This window comes from Ornithorhynchus anatinus, chromosome 19, assembly GCF_004115215.2.
Source record: "Ornithorhynchus anatinus isolate Pmale09 chromosome 19, mOrnAna1.pri.v4, whole genome shotgun sequence".
In the NCBI taxonomy this organism is placed as follows: Eukaryota; Metazoa; Chordata; class Mammalia; order Monotremata; family Ornithorhynchidae; genus Ornithorhynchus; species Ornithorhynchus anatinus.
The window spans coordinates 4,340,790-4,368,474 of record NC_041746.1 but is presented as its reverse complement, the minus strand read 5'-3'; the positions used below and the strand labels follow the sequence as shown (position 1 = coordinate 4,368,474).

The window sequence follows — 27,685 nt, the reverse complement described above, 5'->3', positions numbered from 1 at the left end:
TGGTGAGGAATCGCAGGGGCAGAAGAGGGATCCATCAGTGAAGGGGCCAGGGGGTAGCAGGGAGGGTGGTGGTGGAGAAGAGGATTTAGGCCCAAACAACTGCTCTGAGGAGCAAAACGGGGTGGGCTAAGTCCCAGGGAACGTCAGGGGAGGTGGCCTTGGGAACAACTGGGGGTGGGGCTCGAGGCCTCCTCCTGCCTCACCTTGCCGTCCCCACCACGCCGCCTCTGGAGCCTCTCCACGTCATCAATCTCGTAGACCTTGATCTCGAAGGGTTCCCCAAGGCCCCGTGGTGCACTGCGCATGGGACCGTCAACCCAACGGAGGCCCGGACCGCTGGCGGCCTTCCTCACTGGGGAGGTGGTGTCCAGGGAGAGGGCAGGGATCAGCCTCCGCCTCTGAGAACCTATATAACAGATCAAGACGTCAGTCAGGCTGCCACCAGCCTCATCTCGGGCCCGAGCAGGGGCACTCTTTGGATTCCCCGCCCAAATCGCAAAGGTTTCACAGCAACCAGCCCATGTGAGGTGATCAAGCCCCCAAGGGGCCCGAGTGGGAGCTGGGATGGCTCTGAGGCCCTGCTTTTCCCAGTTGTTTGGCTCCTGGATTCAGTCTCCTCGCCTGTGTTCTAGTCATGAAACACAGTCTTATAAGGAAGGAAAATGACAGGGAAGAGAACTCTGAAACTTAAATGGCATCAATCAAAAATCTCTAAATCCGTCCCTCACTTCACGCTGTGGGAAGGAAGAGGAGTGTATTTGTGTGTGTACGTACATATACATAAGTGAAAGCCAGCCAGGGTGGGAGAGAGAAAACTGCTTCTCCTCCCCAGCCTTTACCTCACCATCCCACTTTCTTTGAAACAGGCCTGCTTAATAAAGACGGACAGACACATAGACAGCAAGACATACAAATCTGGCTGATTTCTTTTATAGTTTCTCTGTGATTTCTCTCTGGGAAGGCCGCCTGGCTACTCGGCCCACTGAAGTTACAAGAGTTCTCTTGGCTGTGGGAGAAGTCAGTCGGGTGCCAGAAGGGAAGGAACAAAACTGCATGGAAGCCAAGAAGTTGGGTAACGTGGCTACAATGCAGGGGGTGAGTTGTGGTCATGCTGCTGGTTTTCTTTAGAGTCAAGTTTCATTTTTTTCAGGCCTTGTTCTCCTTTGCACTGCTGAATGAAAAATCCTTCCTGCAAATGATCTTAGTCTCCATCTTCCCCCAGCTAGACTATAATCATCTTGAAGATAGAGATCCCATGGCCATTTACTCAATGGTTTACTCTATGGCACTACTTCAGAGCCTATGAAATGGACCCCTTTTTTCGGGCAGGCTAAAAAAATGCAAGGCCAATGCTAAGAGAGCCCTGGACATATAATGCTGGAGGATGAATGGCAAATGTCAAGCTTCCTTTTGGAGGCCTATTCATTCAGAATGCCCCAGTTGCTTCAGAACGACACCCACTCTTAGCGCTTACATATATTTCATTACCCCAGCACTGAAGAATACATATAGTATATCAGTGTTGAGAAGAGGAATAAAATACCCAAGTGTTATTTAATGTTTGTCTCCCCCTCTAGACTTGTAAACTCTTTGTGGGCAAAGATTGTGTCTATAAACTCTATTGAATTATACTGAGTGTTCTGCACTCAGTAAGCGCTCAACGAACACCATTGATTGATTATACATTGATTCAATTACTAATGCAGCTATTTCATCAATATATAAACAACTTCTTGCTCCCACTTTTTGTAAATTACCGTTCTCTCTTGTGCATCAAAACTGACCATAAGTTCCTTTAAATTTCAAAATGCATGTTTTGCTTCTGTTGTACAAGTGCTCAGTACAGTGCTCTACACACAGTAAATGCTCAAGAAATAGGACTGATTGATTGTACTCCCCTGAACATTTAGCACACTGTTGAGTAGTCAGTAGGCACTAAATAAAATACCTTTGAAAAGTTCAAGGACTAAATGCTTTGCTTAACCACCTATTTCTTAAGCCCCAGGGAGATTCTCAGGAAACTATGAAGACTAATATCTTTTAGAACTAAATCTAAATTCAGTAGTGCTCTTTAGGTGATTAAAGTCTGTTTTTCAGGTACAATGCATTACTATTCCAGTATTTTTTCTAGCATCACTTCATCCTGTACCCTATTTAAACTTCCCTGCACCTCAGTTTTGTCATCTGTAAAATGGGAAGTCAATACCGGTTGCCCCTACCCTTTAGACTGTAGGGCCCCAAGTGGGACAGGGACTGAGTCTTATATCTACTCCAGCACTGTGTACAGTGCTTGGCACATAGTAAGCACTTATCACCACAATTATTATTAACACCAGCCCCGGCAACATCCCACCAAGGCACCTGACAGACAGCTTCATTAACATCCGGTCTCCTGGTGTCCAGTTTGCTCCTTCACCCTGAATGTTACCATCCTTAGCCACAATAACCGCCTACACCTGCTTCTGTCAAACCCTTCCCGGATCCCAGCAGCCGAATGCTCAGCACTGGCCATGGAAGTCAAGCGTGGCAAAAAGCATTACTCTGGTCCCTTTCAACTGAGATTTGCTGCATGAAATGGCCCAGCTTTGACCTGGGAAAATCAATGCTGTCATTGTAATGAACTCAGAAAACCAACAACAAATGGAAAAATTGTGACTGAGGCCCATTCCCTGCCCCCAGCTTCGCTTCCCTAACAGCTGTCACCTATTTGAAGGGGTCACTGACACCCCAACAGTCATCTTGCTTCTATTATTTCATCAATCAATCGACGATATTTATCAAGTGTTTACTGTGTACTCACTGTAGGCAGTGATGTGTCTGTTGTATAGTTACACTGTACACTCCCAAGCACTCAGTACAGTGCTCTACACACACTAAGTACCCAATAAATACAATTGATATATTGATTGCAGAGCGAGCTCTGTAACTAAGCACTTGGGAGACTGCATTAATGCACACAGATGTTCCCTGCCTACAAGGAGCTTAAAGCCTAGCAGGGGGCTTTGTCGGCCCTTTGGGAGCTCAGCTTCCATTAGCAGGCTTCCTTCCCTCAGCCCCTCCCATGCTGCAAGAGAAGCAGTGTGGCCTAGTGGATAGATCATGGGCCTGGGAGTCAGAGGACCTGGGTTTTAATCCTGGCTCCCCGGCTTGTCTGCTGGGTGACCTTGAGTGAGTTCTCTGTGCCTCAGTTACCTCATCTGTAAAATGGGGATTAAGACTGTGAGCCCCATGTGGGACAGGGACTGTGTCCAACCCAATTTACTTGCAATAATAATTCTAATAATTGTGGTATTTGTTAAGGCACCGTACTAAGTGTTGGGATAGATCCAAAGTAATTGGGTTGGACATGGTCTCTGGCCTGGCCTGCCCTGGCCCCCTCAGTGTTCAAGAATCCAGCCCCCCTCCCTAGGTCCTTCCATTCCCACCAAGGGTGGCTGGAGCAGACGCGAGAATCAAGCGCCATGGGGACTGGGGAGAGCTGGGCTAGGGGAGAGGGGAGAGAGCGTTTTTCCCTGGTAAATCTGTGCACCTCAGACTCGAGAGGTGACTGCTTCGAGATGTGGACCTGGAGGGGCAGTGGGCCGAGGGACCACAGCACAAAACCCTTGCTGCTGCTGGCTGTCAGCCTGCAGAGGGGGCAGGAGCTGCACAAATGTTCCCAACATTTAAAAAACCTAGAAGAGGCTAAGGAAATTGAAGTTACGCAGGGTCACCCAATGGTCCTGTGGATGGGTGGTTTGTCAGAGCCCAACGCTCCTAAACACCATACTGTGGTAATGGACCATGCTGACTCTTTTGCTTTTTCACCTAAAATTTGCGATCTTAAAGTGAGACAAAGACAAACATACTAAGGTTCCATATTGAATTTTCTTTGATAAGTTCAAAGGATAAAAAAAAACACAATTCAGAGCTGCCTCACACAATCACAGCACCCAGATATGAACTCTGTGCCAAATAAATGTTGTGGGGGGTGGGGGACAACGACAACTGGGGAACGATCCTGAAAGCAATCAGAGAATTGACCACCTAGAGAAAGTTGCTAGTGTGGAAAAGCAATATTTTTTTCTTCTTCTTCTAGGGCACAGTTATTTTCCAAACAATTCAAAATGATGACAGTGAAATTTAGATTTATCTACTGCAGCTTGAAACAACCCTGGGACTTGGAGGAGGGGAAGGAGGAGAAATAGCATTTTCAGCATTTCAGAACTTCCTGAGTAATTCTGATATCTAACCAGCCAACAGCAATTCCCTTCAAACAATTTTATGGCTCCTCTTAAAGGAGCTGCTGTTGATTGATGCTGATCATGGCCGACAGCCAACATTTCAGCTAATAATAATCGTAAATAAGGGGGACAAGGTCACCTCTCTCCATTGCTATATCCATTATCACAGGCCAGAACTATGGTCCCTGCCCAGAAGAGGTCTAAACCTCTCGACACTGGATATTCAAACCATATCCCATCTCTCTCAGCCATCCAAGGTGTCTGTCCCTTCGCCCTCAAATAAGGAGAGCAAGTGTTCACACAAGAACAGAGCTGTCAGCATAAAAGCATGAGAGGCAGTATGGCCCAGTGGAAAAAGCACAGGCTGGGAGTCAGAGGACCTGGGTTCTAATTCTGGTTCTGCCACATGGCTCTGAGTGACCATGGGAACTTAACTTCTTTACCTCATCTGTAAAATGGGGATTAAGACGATGAACACCATGTGGGTCATGGACTGTTTCCAATCTGATTATCTTCTATCTACCCCAGTTCTTAAAACAGTGCTGGGCACATAGTGCTTACCAAATTCCATTTAAATAAAAAATAAAAGAAGCCCGATCCTGAGACATCATCCTATTGCGCTACTCGATTTTCTAAGCATTTTTTACTGATTGCTGCCCAAGTTTCTATTTCTTCCTCAGGGGTGGAGCATTTGAGTAAAGCATGGAGCAACAAAGCAAGAGAGAGAGGTGGGAACCAAAGAGAATAGCAGCTGGGTCTCCAAATCTCGATGGAGGCATCTCAGCAAAAAGACAGGTCTCCAAATATTAGTATTGTTATTATTATCATTACTATTTATTATTATTAAGGCATTTGTTAAAACTTACTATGTGTCAAAAACTGTGCTAAGCACTGGGGTAGATACACACACCGACCGAGAAGCTGGCTAGGAAAAGGCGGCACTTGCCAAAATGCCATCAGGAAATCAAATCAATGAGAAAAAGAAAAACAGTTGGGGATTGATATAACTCGCTCTCCCCATATTTTCTGAAAGACCGGACTATTTCAGTCTAGGGTACTTCACCTAGAGGAATATTCCACTCGAGAAACAGATGCATCAATGGTTTCTCCATGAAGGAAGTGTACCCCCTCCTCCCCACCCTCACCCCCGATTGGCAAGTCACATTTCCTCTCCAGAGCTCGAGGAGTTGGAAACTGTATATTTATTATACTTTCCTCTGCACGAAAGACTGCTGCTCTGCCTGGTTTGTTTGACTCCAAGAGGCCGGGCCCGTTCCGATACAATCCTTGACTGGTAAAGTCTTGCTTACGGAGCAGATTTAAAGATGTGAGTCCCAGTTGTTAAGACTTTTAAGCTTGAAACTGTTAATTCGTTGGGGGCCAGGAATGTATTAGCTAACCCTGTTGTACTGTACTCTCCCATGCACTTAAGTACAGTGCTCTGAACACAGTAAGCACGCTATAAATACCATTGATCGATTGAGGGTGGGGGTAGCTACTGCCCATCATGCAGCCATGTGGGAGGAGTGAGAGCAATGACAATGGTGGTGGTGAATGGGGGGGGGGGGACACCTATGCGCGGCCCCCACACTCCTGAGAAGGCCTCACCAACACCCCTCCCCACAACTTCAGTGTGTGCTTGCAGGCCTGCCTGTGCTTGCTATGTCAGGGAAGGAATCAGTCCTCTGGGAGCTGGGGTGGTGCCAGCTGCTGAATCGGGGTCTGATCACCTTTCGGGGGGCTTCAGAAGCAGACCAGAGAGACTCTCCCAGAGATGGCTTCCGGCGCCCCCCTCCCTCAACGGAAGACCAGTAAGTATAAGACAGTGGATAAATGACTCACTTTACAGGGACCGTGTCTACCAACTCGAAAGTATCGTACTCTCCCAAACGTTTGGTACAGTGCTCTGTACACAGAAGTGCTCAATAAGTACCACTGACTGAGCAATCGATCAAAGAGAAATACGTCAAGTGATCGGGGCTCAGTAGGCCCGTGACTGACACCTTCCCCATTGGGACACTCCAACCAGAACATTTCTGGGAACAGCGCTTGGCACCTAGTAAGCATTTAACAAAAACCGTAATTATTATTATAATTACCTGGATTGGCCCGCTTCTTGGGCGTCTTGAGGCTCCGGCACCGGCCGCTAGCCGAGCTGCTGTTCTCGCTCATGGAATCCTGAGCAGAGGAGGTGCTCCCGGTGGCCTCGCTGTCCCGCATCATGCTCTCGTAGCCGCTGCTCCCACCACTGTGGTAGAACAGGGCCGTCTTCCCCATGGCCGGCGGGAGCTCCCCGCTCAGCACGCTGCTGTTGTCACTGCCGTGGCCACTGCTGCAGCGATGAGGCTTCCGCGGCGGGGTGACCTTGCTGTAGGGGGAAGGCAGGGCGGGGGCGGCCAGCTTCTCCTCCCCAGGCGGGCCGCCCCGCTCCTCGGCCTCGGCTGGCCCGCGCAGGCCAGGGCCTCCCTGCAGCAGTTCCGAGATGCGGCCGTTGACGGCCCGCAGGGGCAGCTTGGAGGCGAGACCCGAGCCGCGGCTGCGGCTGAGGGACTGGGTGGACCAGGACATGTGCTTGGTGCTCGGGGGCGGGCCCGTCGCACTCTGCCCCACTGACTGGGGCAGTGACTTGGTGGAAAAGCTCAGGCTCTTGGTGGCGGCAGTGGACAGGCTGCGGGCTTTGGGGCTAGCCAAGAGGAGCTTGCTCACAGCGGAAATCTTGGACGGGGAGGCCTTAGGGGAGGCCCCCAGGAGCTGGGCCGGGCCAGCACTGGGTGGCGAGGAGGACACTGCTGAGCGACACAGGCTGCGGCTAGCCCTGGGCATGGTGCTATCTTTGCCGGGGGGCAGACGGGAGCCAACTGATGCCAGGCTCTCGGCACGCTCCAGTGACAGGCACTGGTAGTGGCTCACCGTCGCCCGGCCCAGGGAGTTGGTCCGGCTGGCAAGCTGCTCGAGCTTGGCGCTGAACAGCCTGCTGCTGCCGCCTATGCCGCCGGCGGACTCCTTTGCCTTGCCGCTGAGCTCGTCGGGGAACGTGGCGGGGAAGCCAGCCGGCTGGGTTGGGGGGCTGCTGCTGCCCGCGCCATGTTGGGGGCTGGCCCGGTTTTTCTGATCCAGGCTGGACTTCCTGACAGGGGGCAGCGGGGGGATCCCTTTGGGGCGAGCAAGAACACAGTGCTTGGGGGAAGCCACCCTCCTGTCCAGGGGGGCCCTAGAAGCCTGGGCCCCAACGAGCCCATTGCTTTCGGCAGCACAGTGGTAGAAGATGACATCCGGGTCATCCTGCCTGCCGGCCCTCAGGAAGGCCCTAGGCAGGCTGCTGGCCTTGGGCCCGCCGGGGCCGCGCACGGGGCTCTGGCTGGCCGAGCGGGGCAAGGCCACCTCACAGCCGTCTACAATCCTCTTCAGGTGGTCTGACACGGGGGAGTTGAACGTTTCCCCGCTGCTGCCGCTGCTGAACCTGTCGGTCGACTTGGGCTTCTGGCTCTGCTCCTGGTCCAGGCCCGGCTCCAGCCTAGGGGTGCTGGAACAGGCCCAATCTTCCCTTTTCACCTCCTCTTCCCGCTTCAGCCACGGGTCCTCGAACTTGAGCTCTCGCTTTGGGCTGACGCCCATGTCCTCCGGAGGGCCACCTGCCCGGACTGTGGGAATGACCAGTGGGTCAAAGACCTCAGGGGTTTGGACGTCGCAAGGGCCCCCTGAGACTCCGGTCTTTGTGGGGATGTGGCCGTCACAGCCGCCCGGGCTGCCGGTGACCTCCGCTTTCCCTGAGGCGGGCCTCTTGTGGGCCGTCACAGCCAGGGCCCTGCTGGGCGCTTCCTCCTCCTCGTCCTCTGACCCGGGCCCGACAGGCAGGTCTCTGGGGCTGGCCTCCTCCCGTGGCTGGGGTGGGCCACGCCCCAGGCCAGCACTCTGCCTGCCACTTGCCAGCTCCGAGGAAGGCGGTTCGGCCAGTGCCTCCCTGGGCCCATAGCCGGGCTGGGTGCCGAAGCTGTGGCCCGACTGCTCGCTGTCACTTCCGGCGCTCATCCCACTAAGCCAGGAACTGATGGAGGAGCGCCGGCTGCTGGGGGCGTCCCGGGAGTCCCGGGCCCCGTCCTCGAGGGTAGGCGAGGGGAGAGGCGAAGAATGCAAGGCCCCAACTTCAGAGTCGGGGGCGGACCCAGAGTAGGCCTCCGGGTCCTCGCTGATGCTGCTGATGATGCTGACCGGCCGGGAGCCCGAGGCCAGGGCCTGAACCGAACAGTCGCTGTTGAAGCTGATGATGCTAGGGGGACGTCCGTTCTCGGGGCCCTCGCCGACGGTCAGCTCCTCGACCAGAGTGAACACTAGCTCGTCCTCACCATTGAGCTCCAGGGGTTGCTGGACCGTAACCGTGGTGGTGGCAGTGGCGGCGACGGAGTTGTTCCAGCTCTCTTTCTTGGGCGACGGGGTGGGAGACTGTTCTCCGGAGGGGGGCGCCCCCGACACCGACCTCTTGGCCACCTGTGGACTCATCCCTACAGGGGGCGTCCGGACCTCTGGCTGGAGAAGGCACTCGCTCGGGGCGGTGCCCGAATCCTTGCTCGGGGGCGCGGGGCTGGGCAGCACGCCTTTCTGGGTGTACACCTTGCACCTCTGGGAGGGAGAACTGGGGGGTGGCTTGTAGTCAGAAGTCTTGGAGAGGCTCGCGATCCCAAGGCGGGGGGAGCCCATTGGCCTGGGTTTTCCTTCTGCAAAGGAACAGGAGTTGAGGCTTTCCCTGCTGCTCCTTAGGCTGGGGCTGTGCACGAGCTGGGGAGAGCTGAGCTGCCCTCCTGAGCTGCCGGGGACACTGCGGGGCGAAGGGGGCGTGGGGGCTGGGGACTGATTTCTCTGCAGTCTGGGGGCGGCCCCGGGCTGGCCGCCCTCCTGCCCTTCCCTCTCCGCTGGCTGCCAGTTGGGCCCCCGCTCCTCCTTCTCGGGCTCGGTGGGCGGGTGGACCTCGGTTCCACGGCTGGGCCTGGTCGCCCTATCAGCCCCCGACTGGACCGGGAGCTCCTCAAATGGAAACTTGGTGGTCTCCTCACTGCCATCGATGCAGTCCAGTCTCTCCTGGAGCTCGGCGAACGTGTTGCACTTCAGACAGTCCCGCTCGGACTTTCTCGAGGCACTCTCCACCACTTCCTCGGGCCTCCCGTCGGTCTTGGCCTTCTGCAAGGCGGGGACGATGGGCACAAAGTCCGGGGGCCCCTCATTGTCCGTCAGCTCCTTGTCAGACAGGGCCGTGCCGTTGGGGCCGACGTAGATGACGGTGTCGCAGGACTGCTCGCTGCTGGAGGAGTAGTCTGGGTCGCTGGACAGGTGAAGCAGCGGGAAATCAGGGTCCCCAGCACTGCGCGGATGGAAGGGCCTCAGCTGGGTCGGCCTGCGCATCCTGCCCTCTTCGCATGAGCTCTCGCCGCCGGACGAGCTCGATGTGTACTGAAGGGGTGGAGAGGAGATATAAGACAGGGCAGCTGAACACAGAATCCAGGTGTCTGCCAAGGGGTTGATGCGCCTAGAGGCGAGAGTTTTGTTTCATCTCTCCTTGTGTCTCTGTCATCAGCCTCCTTCCCACACCAATGCTTTTAGACTGAGTCCCCTGATACTGGGGACCCATGTTTAATATAGTGCTCTGCACACAGTAGCAAAACATAGGGAAGCAATCTGGCCTAGTGGAAAGAGCATGGGCCTGGGAGTCAGAGGATCTGGGTTCTAATCCTGGCTCCGACACATGTATTCTGTGTGACCTTGGGCAGGCCACTCCACTTCTCTGGGCCTCAGTTACCTCATCTGTAATTTGTGAATTAAGACTATGAGCCCCCTGTGGGACAGGGACAATGTCCGACCTGATTACCTTATATCTACCCCAGCACTTAGAATAGGGCTTAGCACATAGTAAGCGCTTAACAAATACCATCATCATCATTACAGTAAGCACTTATACTGTTACTACTACAGCTATCTCCGTGGGAGAGAGAGGGTGAATCAGGATCTCAGCATTAACTAGGGATGGGTTCCTGGAGTTTTTGGGGTTTTTTAATGTAATTTGGTGGGACAGAATGAATGATAAATCTTAATTTATATTAAGCCTGATGAATTTATATATGTATACATATATATAATATGTGTAATTTATATTATATATATATATATATAGTTAAACCCATATATATATATGAGTTAATCACAATCGACCTTACATTTCAAAAATTTCAAGTTTAATTTTGATGATTCCCTCAGGACATCTGCCTGGCAAGGGTCTGTATGTTATTAGCATCAACCCTTTTTGGCATTTGCCAGTGATGCAAACAACTGCGCAAACCCAAGGACACCCCAGCTCCCCTTGGCACAGACTACATCAATCCAAAATGAACAATATCCCAGATCTTGGCTTTATATTGGAGCAAGACGAACGATGGGACCCAAAGGAGATCAGCAAAATACGGCTGGCAGGGCCAGTTTTTCATGGACAATCAAGATGCTTCACAAAGTGGAGAGCACAGAAATTACCCAGGAAATAAAATAAATGTGTGTGTGTGTGTGTGTGTGTGTATACATATATGCATATATTGCATTTAAAATTGACTTAGACTTTCAGTCATCACATTCTAAAATCCATGCAGGGCCCACTGACATTCAAGGATATGTTGACAATTCATCCGCCTAATACTCTCAATGGACTTGGGTCAGTTTTGGTAAAAATTAAGATGGATTGGTGAATCAATCTCAGTCCATTCTGGAAGCAAAAGGCTAAGTAAAACTTAGCAAATTTAACCTTTCAGGAGGTTTGAGTCCTCCCTTTAAAAAAAGAAAAAGAGCAAAACAAAAACCAAACAAAAAACCCAAAACAACAAAAAACCCCTTTCATTGGGAAGAAATTGGCTTGAATGGGACAATATCCTCAGAAGGCCCACCCTGAGAAGAAAACAAAGCCATAATGAAGCGTCTCCTCCAAGGGACACGGGCAGGCTGCGGAATACAATCCGGGGCTCCCTTTACTGGCTCAGAATTGAGGGCAACACACGAAGACTTCCTGGGATGGGCAGTGCCAGAGGGATCGACCTTCCCCCTTCCCTCCTTGAGGCAGCCATCACCATCCTCACAGCGAAGGTGTCTGGGGTCAGGGTGGTGGGGGGAAGGGGGAGGGAGGGGCAGTTTGGGGGCTGGCGAACTTAGTCACTAAATGGGAGAGATGGCTAAGTATGCCCCATGAGCAGGACCTCTCTGGAAACTCTACCCCCTGCTGAAGCAACCAGGTCAACATTGTCCCAAGTCTGGGCTCAAATGAACTTGCTCCGGGGTCGGGGATTGCTGCCTCCTCTCATCTGCTGAAACCTCTCACCTGCTGTCTGTGGAGCACTACCCGAGCAACCTGACCCGCCTGGCTCCCAAATCTCCTTTCAAGCCCAAGTTAACAACGGAAGCAAGATTTCCGGTTGGCGGGGGAAGGGCTGGGGGCTGCTGAGAGGGAAGAGGAAAGGGGGAATGAAGAAAAACTCCAAGACACCCAAAGAAAGCCTCCCTGCATCTGTTTGAATGAGAAGAGAGAACCCCAGATGGATATCAGCAGGGGGCAGGGCGGGGGGCGGGGGGCCCTCAGCATCTCAGACAGATCCCATCCCTGAAGCATGGACCCTAAACCCATTACTCATCAATCGACGGTCCATGTCGCTTCAGCTCCCGCTGCTTTTCCCGCTCATCTCAGGCGACGTCCTGAGGATCTCCAAGGCCTCTTACCTTGGTTTTCTTTTTCTTCATCCTCAGGACCCTGGATGCGATCTGGACGGTCGACAGGGTTTCTGCATAGTTCCCAGCGGCTGCCGAGATGTGGGCGATCATGGTAGTGCGGCAGTTCAGGTTCCCCAGGGATTCCCGCAGCAACATTGTCAGCTTGCTGTCTCTGCAGGGGAAAGGGAATACCGTCTACATTAGCAGACTGGGCTTCACTTTGGCTGGCGAGGTCTGACTCTGGGATTCCTCAAGGACCTCTCCCCCCACCATCCAACGCTTTTAATGGCATGGTAATTAGGATTGCTCTTCCACTGGTGCCACTTTCTATTTTTCTTCCATGAGTGTTGGAGTTTGTTTGGAATTGCTTCTTCTGGCTAGGGGCAAGCAGAACAGGAAGCAGCATGGCCTAGTGGAAAGAGCAGAGGTCTGGGAGTTAGAGGAACTGGGTTCTAATTCTGGCTCTGCCAAATCCTTGCTTTGTGATCTTGGGCAAATCACTTAATTTCTGTTTTTAAATAAAAAACAGAAACACCCATGGAGCTCTTGGTTGTGTTTCAGAAGATAGGCTGTAGGCCTGGCCTGCTTCTATCAGCTCTAGGGTTCGTGATAAGCGCAATGGTGGCTACATCATACTTGCAGTTAGGGACTCCATTTGAAGACCGCCTAATTAGTCTGTCAGTCAGCAGTATTTACTGAGCACCTTTAGTGGGCAAAGTGCTTTATTGAGCACCTGGGTAAGTACAACTGAGTCAGAAGACATGATCCCTGCCCTCACGGAGTTTACAGTCTAACACACAATTTTCTTCTTCATTTGCAGTTGGAGAAACTGAAGACTAAGGTGAGGACATATGACTTCCCCTCTATCAATCAATAAATATATTTTGTTAATTAGGGGGCTCATGACTTGCCCACTATATTAATAAATAAAAAATGCCCTGCTATTTTGGGGAGATTGCCATGGTATTGTGTGCTGCTTAGCAACTGAAAGTATTTGTTGCTCTTCTCAGGAGAGCAATAAAATTGCTCTCAAGGTTTATTTCCCCCCCTTCCAAATGAGCCTAATCGTCAGTCCTAGAAGATGTGGAAAAGATGGCGGTTATGCTCTGTCTCTTTAAATGCCACCCTGACTCTTTTCTAACATTAAAAGAAATTTAGAAAAGTGATAGGCTCTGGTATTTACACATTTGAAGGATGAAATCTGCAGCTCTTTCACCAGGATTTGTGCTAAAGTACCTATGATGAGAAAAAGAATGGCTCTCTCCCATCACTGACATGGTTAAGTACCTCCCTGGCAGGATGGAATCCCAGGCCCCTTTAATGTCTGCTGGGAGGGTAAAACATCCCCTTTCTAGCCTCGTGCAACATTTTTGAAGGGAGAATCCTTTGTCAGGAAAGACACTATGCTTAAACTGATGAATGGCAAGAAATGGCATTTCTACTTTACTGTCAGAGCAATGGAGGCAGTGGTCTTACAACTGCCCAATTCACTACGCTCGCTATTCCATCCTGCACTCGGGGCCACTTCCTGAAGAAGGCAGAGTGTGGCCCAGTAGAAAACCTGGAAAATCCTCTCTGCCCCTCCCACCCACCCCCCATGTTTTTCCTGTGGAAATCCAGAGGCCCGTTATGCAACCCACACACACAAAATGGTTCCCGCTGGCCCTGACACCCCCTTCACTTGGCTCTTGCTCAGTGGCAGCTACAACAGCTGCATTGTGGGGAGAAGAAAAAGGTCACCATGGACCGAGGACTGGAGGGCACCACTGAATCTATGCCAAGAACCCCCACTCTGTATATCTGTACCCGCCAGGTACTCCAGTTTGGCGGTGGGAATATCAACTCCCTCCGGAGCAAACCTTGCCAGTGAGAACCCGTGGGAAGTAGGAGTGAGCCGAGTCAATCCGGAAATGAACTGAAGCATGCTTCAACTCTGGCATGTGCTCTGTCTGCTGAGTTCCTTGCCCCTCAAGGCCTCAACTTACGCTTAATAATTATTTGCTTGGATTTTGGGGGCAGCTATCAATCTTCAGTCCCTGGTTCCCATTTGATGCACAGAAGGTGCCTTTCAGGCAATGTCACCCTCTATCCTAGTTCCTGTTTCTCTTTTTGTGCTTCTCCGAACACTTTTCTATTAGATGTTTATCAAATATACTTACAGAGTGCAATAATGTGGAGGATAAAAGCGGGAACAATCTAATTCTTTTAGAAATGAGCTTCATATACTATGAGACCACATTTAAGTTGTCATGCCTGGTGAAGTGCTGTCTTATTACCCAACTGGGGTCTTCAAATGCAGCAGAGTGACCCTTCAGTGTATTCAGATTCTGGGCAATTTTCTGATTAGCTAGCTCAAATGGAGGGATTTGCAGTTCCAAATGCATTTATACACAGTCATTTGCTGAGGTCTTCTTTGATAATTGACCTCCTATGACCTGTGCAGAGACACTCTCCTGCCAAGTAACTTGTCAAATGAGTTAGAAACAAGAGGCTGGTAGTCTTACTAATGTCATCAATGATAACCTTGACCTTCAAAACAATCTCTTGCATATCCACAGCTCTGTTCTCTGGGAATCTGTAAGATGTTCCATAAGGCCATAGCACAGGTTGTCTTAATGGTTCATAGGTGTCACCTTGGGCAAGTCACTTCACTTCTGTGTGCCTCAGTTACCTCATCTGTAAAATGGGGATTGAGACTGTGAGCCTCCATGGAGACTCTGTCCAATCTGATTAGCTTGTATCTCCCCCAGCACTTCGTATAGTGCCTGGCAAATAGTAAGCACTTATCAAATACCATCATTATTGTTATTATTATAGGCAGATAAGTGGGAGGTCCCTAAAATATCAACAGCTGCCATCCCACCCTCTCTCTTCTGGAAACAACTGGGATTATTTGGGTCCAAGAATAAGACAATATTAGAACACTCTTTACTCCCTAAACAAACTAGGAGGAGGACTATTTGAGGCTTGCTTTGAGTTCCCAATATGCAGTGCTAAGTGTAGTCACGGTGGGAACCAATTTCCCTGTGAAGTTCAGCAGCTATGTAGCTCCACCACTTGTCTGCTGTGTGTCCCTGGGCAAGTCACTTAACTTCTCTGTGCCTTAGTTTCCTCAACTGTAAAGACTGGATTCAATACTTAGTCTCCCTCCTACTTAGACATAGGCGGGGTAGGGACTGTGTCTGACCAGATTAACTGGTATCTACCCCAGCATTTAGAAGAGTGCTTGACACATTGTAAGCCCTTAACAAACACAACAATAATAATTTAAAAAATTCTCAATCCAAACCTGAAGGACTATGTGACTGCGAAAATCCATAGCCAGCAAAAAACAAGGCCAGCAGATCAATGGAGATAAAATATCTGTTCTCCCTTCCTCTTGGACTGTAAACCCCAGGTGGACTGTATCCAATGGGATAATCTAATATCTACCTCGATGCTCAACACATTATAATAATAAAAAATAATAATAGTGGTATTTCTTAAGTGCTAACTATATGCCAACACTGTACTAAGTGTTGGGGTGTGCAAGACAGTCAAGCCCCCATGGGCGCTCAGTCTAAGTAGAAGGGAGAACAAATACTGAATCCCCACTTTACAGATGAGGGAACTGAGGTACCGAGAAGTGACTTGCCCATGTCCTCTGACTTGCAGGCTGATGCTCTTTTCACCAGGCAACACTGCTTCTCACAAAATCAATACCATCATTATTCTCCTTCTTATTAGGAGAGGAATCGGGACACTCGGCAAAACCACGATCAGACAGTTCTCTAAGGAGAAAAGGTTGGTCCACAGTGTTGAAAGTGAACCATGCTTCTGACAAACATTTTCCACTCGGTTTCAACATTAGTAAGTACTAGTGACCGGAGGGGTGTCTTGATGTCACCGTCTCCTTAATCTGGGCTCATCACCCTTGCACCACTGGAGGGTTCTACTTCAAACGCAGCCCCGGCGGTTATTTCCGCAAGAGAAATTCACAGCAACTGTCTGTGTTGTTTTATGAATATTCATGATCTGTCAGAGAAATTTCATAATCACTTCACTCAGGTTAGACTCACTTGGAGCTAGAGGAGCAACCGTTCTTGTTTACCTTCCCTATCAAGATGCCGACAACTTTACAGCTTCACCTCCTGCATTTCCGGCACTGGAGAGCAGGCCTAGTTATCCTAATTGCAATTCCAAATGGAGCGGTACCTGAAATTAAATTGACTGCTGTTCGCCTTCAGATACTAGTCCATTTGGAATTGCAAATGTCATAAGCAGATCTGCTCTGCGGGAGCCTGGGAAGGTCACTTGTATAATATTGGCAGCTTTGATGGGGAAGACAAGGCCCGCGAACCCCCTGGTGGGGACGACCCACTGCTGTATAATTAAGTATTGGAAAATGATAGCTACTTGTGTTGAGCCAGGGGGAGGCTGCTGTGGAGGAGAAACCCTCATTCATATTTACTGTGGGCACAATTATTCACGGCCTAACAGCTTCGGTTTGGCGGTAGCCAAAACAGAGAGGGGTACGGCTGAGTCAGACACTAATGGAACCTCTCATGGTTGCCTGGAGTGGTGCTGGTGAGCTTGGTGGTAACTTTTTAGAGTTATTAACCAGCTCCCTGGGACTGAAGCAACTTGACCTAGTGGACAGAACATGGGCCTGGGAGCCAGAAGGACCTGGGTTCTAATCACGACCATCACTTGTCTGCTGTGTGACCTTGGGCAAATTACTTCCTTTTGGTTCAGTTACCTCATCTGTAAAATGGGGATTAAGAATGCGAGCCCCTTGTGGAACAGGGATGGTGTCCTATGTGGCAGCCTTCAATCTACCCCAGCGCTTAGTATAGTGCCTGGCACAGAGGAAGTGATTAACAAATAATAAAAAAAAAAACCACCAAAAAACCCCCCAACAAATAACGACAACAAAACAGCAATGCTCATAGCAACAGGCCTTCTTAGGAGGGACCGGTGAGAAGAGCAGATGATAGCAAGATAATAATAATAACAACAGTATTTTTAAGTGCTTATTATGTATCACGCACTGTTCTAAGCACTGGGGTAGATATAAGGTAATCAGGTTGTCCCACATGGGGCTCGCAGTCTTAATCCCCATCTTCCAGATGAGGTGACTGAAGCACAGAGAAGTTAAGTGACTTGCCCAAAGTCACACAGTTGATAAGTGACAGAGTCAGGATTAGAACCCATGACCTCTGACTCCCAAGCCCGGGCTCTTTCCACTACGCCACACTGTAGTTGTTGCATTATGAACCGAAAGGGGGCACATCCCAATGGGGAGGACAAGATCAACAATTCAGACACATGGTCTGAAACAATGCGACCTAGCAGTTCAGCGATCAGGCAGCCTAGAATGCAGCAATCCAGAGAGGAGTTGCTCTCTTCCAAGAAAGGCTGGAAACTCCGGTAAAGATCAAGGTGACATAGGCAGGCTCAAAAACCTAGATAGGCCCAGTATGGATAAGACCACTAGGTTGGCAAAGATATATGCTTATAAGCAAACTCGCAAGAGCCTAGTATAGTGTTTTACACACAGTAAGCACTCAATAAATACCACTGACTGAGTACTAATTACCCATTGGTCTTTTTAACCACATTCATTTGCATGACTGAGAGCGTTACTATCAGTTGTACCATCTTTGAAAACGAAGGACAGTTATATCTGGCTATCTACACCTCGGGCTAGGTCAACCTGCCACACACCATAAAAGGTATAAAAGGATGTGACATTTTATGAATAATGAGGGAGTTAAATAAAATATCCCATTCTAATTCCATCAATGGGCAGGGATTGTCTCTATCTGTTGCCGAATTCTACATTCCAAGCGCTTAGTACAGTGCTCTGCACATAGTAAGTGCTCAATAAATACTACTGAATGAATGAATGAATGAATAATTCCAAATGGAATCATTTAGATTCATTATTAGGTGGAGGAAAGTAAGTAATATTCTTTTGGAAAAGAAACTGATGTCCTTTTTGTTTTAAGGATGGTAAAATGTTGCCAGGCAATCTGCTTTTTAGTGTCTTTCAAGCTATACGCTTGTTAAGACAATGGTGGACCTGTAAACACACATGTATATACATTTAACTGAAGCAAAAGCAGTTAAGCAATGCAGTTAAGCACATACAACAAAGAAGCATCCCCTGCAGCCTCATAAAAGGGACTCTCACAAAATGTGAATTCACGGCTGCACTGTTACACTGTAACTTCCTTGATAGCAGGGATCCTCTGTTGTATTCTCTCAAGTGCTTAGTACAGAGCTCTGCACACAGTAAGTGCTTAATAAACACGATTGACTCATTATTCCTACCTACCTGAGCTAAGCTATCAACACTGGGCTGACATTATTATTATTAAGCAGTTAATATGCATCAAGCATTGTTCTAAGCATTGGGGTACATGCAAATTAATCATGTAAAACACAGTCCCTTTCCCACATGGAGAGCATAGCTTAAGAAGGAGGAAGAACAGGTATTGAACCCCCATTTTATAGATGAGGAAATGGGCACAGAGAAGTTAAGTGATTTGCCCAAGGCCACACAGTAGGCTTGCCAGAGCTGGGATTAGAACCTAGGTCCTCTGAATCCCAGGCCCGTGCTCTTTCCACTAATAATAATAATAATGTTGGTATTTGTTAAGCGCTTACTATGTGCAGAGCACTGTTCTAAGCACTGGGGTAGACACAGGGGAATCAGGTTGTCCCACATGGGGCTCATAGTCTTAATCCCCATTTTACAGATGAGGGAACTGAGGCACAGAGAAGTTAAGTGACTTGCCCACAGTCACACAGCTGACAAATGGCAGAGCTGGGATTCGAACTCATGAGCCCAGACTCCAAAGCCCGTGCTCTTTCCACTGTGCCACGCTGCTTCTCTGCTTCTCTGCTTCACTAGGCTACGCAGCCTCTCACTTACAAGCACTACTGCTGGCTATAGTGTTTGACAAAGGAGAGATACTATGGGTCCCATGATATCCAGCAAAGATTACTTGTTTGCTTGTTTGATGGTATTTGTGAAGTGCTTAGTATGAGTCACTTTTCCAGTTCCTTTTCCTGTACCAACCCAAATCTTGCAATCAACCCCAAATCCTCTAAATTCTACCTATTTCAAGTAGAAGTTGCACTCACAAGGTTGTGCTCACAGACAGGCCATGGCACTTCAGGAAGTGAACATATGGAGGATTTGAACGCTTAAAATTTAAATATGTTTTCAACTCCCCCTGCTTGCAAGTTCCTTGTTGAATTCTTAAGTCTGGCTGCTTTGAAGTGTTAACCAAGACTGAGCTTAGATGATCCTGCTAATAATCATGACTGTGGTATTTGTTAAGGGTTTAACTATGTGCCAAGCACTATGCTAAGGGTTGGGGTAGATGCAAGACAATCAGGTGTGGAGCTCAATTTAGACTAGAAATGCTTGTCTTTATTCAATCTTATCTGAAGCTCCACTTCCATTTTATATTGTATTTTTTCTCCCTTTCCATTAATTAGCAATGCACTGCATAAGGTGGTTCAATGTCTCCGTCACTTTACAGAGTCACTATCATGGCTTTTGCCAGTAATATGGATTTTGCTCTCCCTGCCCTTGAAAAGCTATGCTGCATAATAACCAGTACATATCTTGTTAGCCCAGGTGAACTCTGTGCACTTGTTTCAGTCAACTTGCAATGTCACCGAATGTCCCTTCGAATCAATCTCACATTCTGCAGCACCATTTTAATGTCCATGTCAAAGGTGTCAGGGCACACCAGAGTGGGAGCTAGGACAGCCCAGTGCGATGGAATGAGAGAGGCTGGGGTGCCTAGATTATGAAAAAAAAATACCACCCAACCTCTAGTTGATGTTTGCAAATACTCCCTTAAAAAAATGCCTAAGAGAAGGGCAATGGTTCCATTTGAAGCCCAAACTGAAAGCACCAATGGAGCCTGTGCAAAATAATTAAAAATCAACTTACTCCTTCCCTCTGTTTCATACTGGGCTCCTTCCTGGAAACTCTCAAGGATTGATGAAGGAAGCACCTTTGCCCTCCCACTGGGAGAAGCTGAAGAAAGCTTCTGAGGTTTTACATTTGGTTCTCAGGATGAAAATGCCACTTGCTGCACAGGCTTTTTTCAAGGGCTAGTACCTGCATTAAGGTTCCTCACCTGCCACCAGGGTTTCATAAGTGGCAGGATAACTTTCCACAAGAAATGGAAAAAGCCCAGTCACTAGCGTTATTTTGAATCACACAAAAAATAGAATACAATTCAAAGCTGGTATATTGGAGAATAAATGAAATGATGTAATACACTCTAATTCCTCCCCATTTTCTTGTTTCTATTGATTTAATTCTATGGGCAGAAGCAGCAGCAGTGTGATCTAGTGGAAAGAGCATGGACTGGGAGTTGGAGGACCTGTGTTCTAATCCTGGCTCTGTCACTTTCATTCATTCATTCAATAGTATTTATTGAGCGCTTACTATGTGCAGAGCACTGTACTAAGCGCTTGGAATGAACAAGTCGGCAACAGATAGAGATGGTCCCTGCCGTTTGACGGGCTTACAGTCTAATCGGGGGAGACGGACAGACAAGAACAATGGCAATAAATAGAGTCAAAGGGAAGAACATCTCGTAAAAACAATAGCGACTAAATAGAATCAAGGCAATGTACAATTCATTAACAAAATAAATAGGGTAATGGAAATATATACAGTTGAGCGGACAAGTACAGTGCTGTGGGGATGGGAAGGGAGAGGTGGAGGAGCAGAAGGAAAGGGGGAAAAGAGGGTTTAGCTGCGGAGAGGTAAAGGGGGGGTGGTAGGAGGGAGTAGAGGGAGAAGAGGAGCTCAGTCTGGGAAGGCCTCTTGGAGGAGGTGAGTTATAAGTAGGGTTTTGAAGAGGGGAAGAGAATCAGTTTGGCGGAGGTGAGGAGGGAGGGCGTTCCGGGACCGCGGGAGGACGTGGCCCAGGGGTCAACGGCGGGATAGGCGAGACCGAGGGACGGTGAGGAGGTGGGCGGCGGAGGAGCGGAGCGTGCGGGGTGGGCGGTAGAAAGAGAGAAGGGAGGAGAGGTAGGAAGGGGCAAGGTGATGGAGAGCCTTGAAGCCTAGAGTGAGGAGTTTTTGTTTGGAGCGGAGGTCGATAGGCAACCACTGGAGTTGTTTAAGAAGGGGAGTGACATGTCCAGATCGTTTCTGCAGGAAGATGAGCCGGGCAGCGGAGTGAAGAATAGACTGGAGCGGGGCGAGAGAGGAGGAAGGGAGGTCAGAGAGAAGGCTGACACAGTAGTCTAGCCGGGATATAACGAGAGCCTGTAGCAGTAAGGTGGCCGTTTGGGTGGAGAGGAAAGGGTGGATCTTGGCGATATTGTAGAGGTGAAACCGGCAGGTCTCGGTAACGGATAGGATGTGTGGGGTGAACGAGAGAGACGAGTCAAGGATGACACCGAGATTACGGGCCCGAGAGACGGGAAGGATGGTCGTGCCATCCACGGTGATAGAGAAGTCTGGGAGAGGACCGGGTTTGGGAGGGAAGATGAGGAGCTCAGTCTTGCTCATGTTGAGTTTTAGGTGGCGGGCTGACATCCAGGTGGAGACGTCCTGGAGGCAGGAGGAGATGCGAGCCTGAAGGGAGGGGGAGAGGACAGGGGCAAAGATGTAGATCTGCGTGTCATCTGCGTAGAGATGGTAGTTAAAGCCGTGAGAGCGAATGAGTTCACCGAGGGAGTGAGTGTAAATGGAGAACAGAAGAGGGCCAAGAACTGACCCTTGAGGAACTCCAACAGTTAAAGGATGGGAGGGGGAGGAGGCGCCAGGGAGGGAGCCCGAGAATGACCGGCCAGAGAGGTAAGAGGAGAACCAGGAGAGGACAGAGTCCGTGAAGCCAAGGTGAGATAAGGTATGGAGGAGGAGGGGATGGTCGACAGTGTCAAAGGCAGCAGAGAGGTCAAGGAGGATCAGAATGGAGTAGGAGCCATTGGATTTGGCAAGAAGGAGGTCACGGGTGACCTTAGAGAGAGCAGTCTCGGTAGAGTGGAGGGGACGGAAGCCAGATCGGAGGGGGTCTAGGAGAGAATGGGAGTTAAGGAATTCTAAGCATCGACTGTAGACGACTCGTTCTAGGATTTTGGAAAGGAAGGGTAGTAGGGAGATAGGACGATAACTGGAGGGGGAAGTGGGGTCAAGAGCGGGTTTTTTTAGGATGGGGGAGACGTGGGCATGTTTGAAGGCAGAGGGGAAGGAGCCCTTGGAGATTGAGTGGTTAAAAATAGAAGTTAAGGAAGGGAGGAGGGCAGGGGCGATGGTTTTAATAAGGTGAGAGGGAATGGGGTCCAAGGCGCAGGTGGAGGGGGTGGCACTTGCGAGGAGGGAGGAGATCTCCTCTGAGGATACTGCAGGGAAGGATGGGAAAGTAGGGGAGAGGGTTGGTGGGGGGGAGGGGAGAGGCGGAGGGGTGACTTTGGGGAGCTCAGACCTGATTGTGTTGATTTTCGTGAGGAAATAGGTGGCCAGATCATTGGGGGTGAGAGATGGGGGAGGGGGAGGAACAGGGGGCCTAAGGAGAGAGTTAAAGGTCCGGAACAATCGGCGGGGGTGACGGGCATGGGTGTCGATGACGGAGGAGAAGAAGTTTTGCCTGGCGGAGGAGAGGGCAGAGTTAAGGCAGGAAAGGATAAATTTGAAGTGTGTGAGGTCGGCTTGGTGCTTGGACTTTCGCCAGCAGCGCTCGGCAGCTCGAGCATAGGAGCGTAGGAGGCGGACAGAGGAGGTGATCCAGGGCTGTGGGTTAGTGGAGCGAGAGCGGCGGAGGGAAAGGGGGGCGAGAGAGTCGAGATGAGTAGAGAGGGTGGAGTTGAGAGCGGAGACCTGATCATCGAGAGTGGGAAGTGAGGACAGGGCGGCAAGGTGAGGAGAGATGCTTTTGGAAAGACGGATGGGATCGAGAGAGCGGAGGTCTCTGTGGGGCAGTAGCGAAGGTTTGCAGGGGGAGGGAGTGTGAGAGATGAGGCAGGTGAGAAGGTTATGGTCAGAGAGAGGGATTTCAGAGTCGGTGAGGGAGGAGATAGTGCAGTGGTAGGAGATGACGAGATCGAGGGTGTGACCGAGTCGGTGAGTGGGCGCGGTATGGTGGAGGAGGAGGTCGGCAGAGTCGAGGAGGGATAGCAGGCGGGCGGCAGAGGAGTCGTCGGGTACATCCATATGGATGTTGAAGTCTCCAAGGATCAGAGTGGGCAGAGAGAAGGAGAGAAGGAAGGTGAGAAAGGGGTGACACTTGCTGTGTCACCTTGGGTAAGTCAATTTTCTGTGCCTCAGTTCATTCATTCAATTGCATTTATTGAGTGCTTTCTGTGTGCAAAGTACTGTACTAAGCACTTGAGAGAGTACAATATAACAACAGACACATTCCTGCCCACAACAGTTCACAGTCTCCTCTCTGCAAAATGGGGATTCAGTACCTGTTCTTCTTCCTACTAAGACTGTGAGCCCCTTGTGGGACAGGGATTCTACCTGACCTAACTTGTATTTACTCCAGCATTTAGAACAGTGCTTAAGGCATAGTAAGTGCTTAGCAAATACGATAATTAATTACTTAACTACTACCCCTACCAAGGCAAACCAGTGGAATGAACAGTGAGCACTGGGTTCTATGAGCTAGGATTAGTGCTCAATTGTAATACCCTTAGAGGGAGATTAAATTGTGGTAGAATTGAAGCCAGATCTTGACTTGTATGTCTAGTGTTGCATCAAACTTTCTTTACAGGAAAGTTGTCCGTAACTTTCAGTTTAACTAGGACAATCTTGTTGGGATATTCAAATAACATTTATAAAAAAATACTCCCAAGATGGGAATGCCACAGCAGCTCCTTTTAAATGTTTAGACTTTCTCACTGACAGGAGTAGGTTAGGCCACTTGGCATTATGGGACTTGTAGTATGGAGACCTCAGAATGCTGGGTGAGGTAACTCCAATTTTCATTCATTCAAACATATTTATTGAGAGTTTACTGTACACAAAGCACTATACTACGTGCTTGGGAGAGTACAATATAATAACAAATGGACATATTCCCTGCCCACAAAGAGCTCACAGTCCTCTTCTATTCCTTCAATTATCATGGTCATTGCCATGGTCGCTGAGAGGGAGGGAAAATACCTATAAATTTGGGATCGTGTCCTAATGCCCCAATTTTCAATACATGTAACCTGGCAGCCCACATGGCACGTGGAATGACACAACACAATCCCCAAATTGCCCTGTCTACATAGCACCAACTATCATTATTCACTCCTGTGGCAACAAAGTAATAACAGCAAATCCTCTTATTATTAACAGACTGAATCAAGTAACCTCAACACCATTCTCTTAAACACACACCCAAAAGATGAAACTACTGACTGTGAGATCCTAATCTATGTCTGCAGATGTGGCAGGAAAGACCAGTGTGTGACCACCTGCCCATTCCATACTGTGTATCTCACCTTCCTCCTCTCCTTCTCTCTGCCCACTCTGATCCTTGGAGACTTCAACATCCATACGGATGTACCCGACGACTCCTCTGCCGCCCGCCTGCTATCCCTCCTCGACTCTGCCGACCTCCTCCTCCACCATACCGCGCCCACTCACCGACTCGGTCACACCCTTGATCTCGTCATCTCCTACTGCTGCACTATCTCCTCACTCACCGACTCTGAAATCCCTCTCTCTGACCATAACCTTCTCACCTGCCTCATCTCTCACACTCCCTCCCCCTGCAAACCTTCGCTACTGCCCCACAGAGACCTCCGCTCTCTCGATCCCATCCGTCTTTCCGATAGCATCTCTCCTCACCTTGCCGCCCTGTCCTCTCTTCCCACTCTCGACGATCAGGTCTCCGCTCTCAACTCCACCCTCTCTACTCATCTCGACTCTCTCGCCCCCCCTTTCCCTCCGCCGCTCTCGCTCCACTGACCCACAGCCCTGGATCACCTCCTCCGTCCGCCTCCTACGCTCCTATGCTCGAGCTGCTGAGCGCTGCTGGCGAAAGTCCAAGCACCGAGCCGACCTCACACACTTCAAATTTATCCTTTCCTGCCTTAACTCTGCCCTCTCCTCCGCCAGGCAAAGCTTCTTCTCCTCCCTCATCGACACCCATGCCCGTCACCCCCGCCGATTGTTCCGGACCTTTAACTCTCTCCTTAGGCCCCCTGTTCCTCCCCCTCCCCCATCTCTCACCCCTAATGATCTGGCCACTTATTTCCTCACGAAAATCAACACAATCAGGTCTGAGCTCCCCAAAGTCACCCCTCCGCCTCTCCCCTCTCCCCCAACAACCCCCTCCCCTACTTTCCCATCCTTCCCTGCAGTATCCTCAGAGGAGATCTCCTCCCTCCTCGCAAGTGCCACCCCCTCCACCTGCGCCTCGGACCCCATTCCCTCTCACCTTATTAAAACCATCGCCCCTGCCCTCCTCCCTTCCTTAACTTCTATTTTTAACCACTCGATCTCCAAGGGCTCCTTCCCCTCTGCCTTCAAACATGCCCACGTCTCCCCCATCCTAAAAAAACCCGCTCTTGACCCCACTTCCCCCTCCAGTTATCGTCCTATCTCCCTACTACCCTTCCTTTCCAAAATCTTAGAACGAGTCATCTACAATCGATGCCTAGAATTCCTTAACTCCCATTCTCTCCTAGACCCCCTCCGATCTGGCTTCCGTCCCCTCCACTCTACCGAGACTGCTCTCTCTAAGGTCACCCATGACCTCCTTCTTGCCAAATCCAATGGCTCCTACTCCATTCTGATCCTCCTTGACCTCTCTGCTGCCTTTGACACTGTCGACCATCCCCTCCTCCTCCATACCTTATCTCACCTTGGCTTCACGGACTCTGTCCTCTCCTGGTTCTCCTCTTACCTCTCTGACCGATCATTCTCGGTCTCCTACGCTAGAGCCTCCTCCCCCTCCCATCCTTTAACTGTTGGAGTTCCTCAAGGGTCAGTTCTTGGCCCTCTTCTGTTCTCCATTTACACTCACTCCCTCGGTGAACTCATCCGCTCTCACGGCTTTGACTACCATCTCTACGCAGATGACACGCAGATCTACATCTCCGCCCCTGTCCTCTCCCCCTCCCTTCAGGCTCGCATCTCCTCCTGCCTCCGGGACGTCTCCACCTGGATGTCGGCCCGCCACCTAAAACTCAACATGAGCAAGACTGAGCTTCTCATCTTCCCTCCCAAGCCCGGTCCGCTCCCAGACTTCTCCATCACCGTGGATGGCACGACCATCCTTCCCGTCCCGCAGGCCCGCAATCTCGGTGTCATCCTTGACTCGTCCCTCTCGTTCACCCCACACATCCTATCCGTTACCGAGACCTGCCGGTTTCACCTCTACAATATCGCCAAGATCCGCCCTTTCCTCTCCACCCAAACGGCTACCTTACTATTGCGGGCTCTCGTTATATCCCGGCTAGACTACTGTGTCAGCCTTCTCTCTGACCTCCCTTCCTCCTCTCTCGCCCCGCTCCGGTCTATTCTTCACTCCGCTGCCCGGCTCATCTTCCTGCAGAAACGATCTGGGCATGTCACTCCCCTTCTTAAACAACTCCAGTGGTTGCCTATCGACCTCCGCTCCAAACAAAAACTCCTCACTCTAGGCTTCAAGGCTCTCCATCACCTTGCCCCTTCCTACCTCTCCTCCCTTCTCTCTTTCTACCGCTCACCCCGCACGCTCCGCTCCTCTGCCGCCCACCTCCTCGCCGTCCCTCGGTCTCGCCTATCCCGCCGTCGACCCCTGGGTCACGTCCTCCCGCGGTCCTGGAACGCCCTCCCTCCTCACCTCCGCCAAACTGATTCTCTTCCCCTCTTCAAAACCTTACTTAAAAATCACCTCCTCCAAGAGGCCTTCCCAGACTGAGCTCCTCTTCCCCCTCTACTCCCTCTGCCATCCCCCCTTTACCTCTCCGCAGCTAAAGCCTCATTTTCCCCTTTTCCCTCTGCTCCTCCACCTCTCCCTTCCCATCCCCACAGCACTGTACTCGTCCGCTCAACTGTATATATTTTCGTTACCCTATTTATTTTGTTAATGAATTGTACATCGCCTTGATTCTATTTAGTTGCCATTGTTTTTACGAGATGTTCTTCCCCTTGACGCTGTTTAGTGCCATTGTTCTTGTCTGTCCGTCTCCCCCGATTAGACTGTAAGGCCGTCAAATGGCAGGGACTGTCTCTATCTGTTGCCGACTTGTTCATCCCAAGCGCTTAGTACAGTGCTCTGCACATAGTAAGCGCTCAATAAATACTATTGAATAAAGATAATTCTTTATTTTTATGCCTTTGCCTCTTGCAGGGCCTGTTGCTGTTTCCAAAACTGGTTTTGTGATCTAAATTTTCCCAAAGTCTCTTCCCAAGATGAGAAACCCCTCTCCTGATTGCTGTTTGCCAGGCTTGTCTGTGTCCTGTGATGGTCTCCCAATAGGCCCCTGCTACAGACTTCTGTTCAGTCAGCCCAGTCATAGCTTGCTATCCAACAATCTTTGCCATCCTCTGCTCTTCCCAAGCATGTCACCCGGTGAGGCCGAGATGTGATGAGCAGTGTCCCCCAAGTTAATAATTGTGGTATTCGTTAAGTGCTTACTATGTGCCAGGCACCATACTAAGTGCTGAGGTGGATACAAGCAAATCAGGTTGGACACAGTCCCTGTCTCATGGGGGGCTCACAGTCTCAATCCCCACTTTACAGATGAGGTAACTGAGGCCCAGAGAAATGAAATGACTTGCCCAT

General features: G+C 50.0%; 1 protein-coding gene across 1 annotated transcript in view; it reads right to left on the bottom strand.

Annotated features, from left to right (window-relative positions):
* LOC100082800 (kinesin-like protein KIF26B) overlaps positions 1–27,685 on the bottom strand; it is a 191,812-nt gene that overhangs the window by 2,618 nt on the left and 161,509 nt on the right. The window contains exons 13-15 of the mRNA XM_001513391.4: positions 11,964–12,126; positions 6,323–9,665; positions 204–406 (exon numbers count right to left, since the gene is read on the bottom strand). Coding sequence (XP_001513441.3) covers positions 204–406; positions 6,323–9,665; positions 11,964–12,126 — 3,709 coding nt within the window. The remainder of the gene's footprint in view (positions 1–203; positions 407–6,322; positions 9,666–11,963; positions 12,127–27,685) is intronic.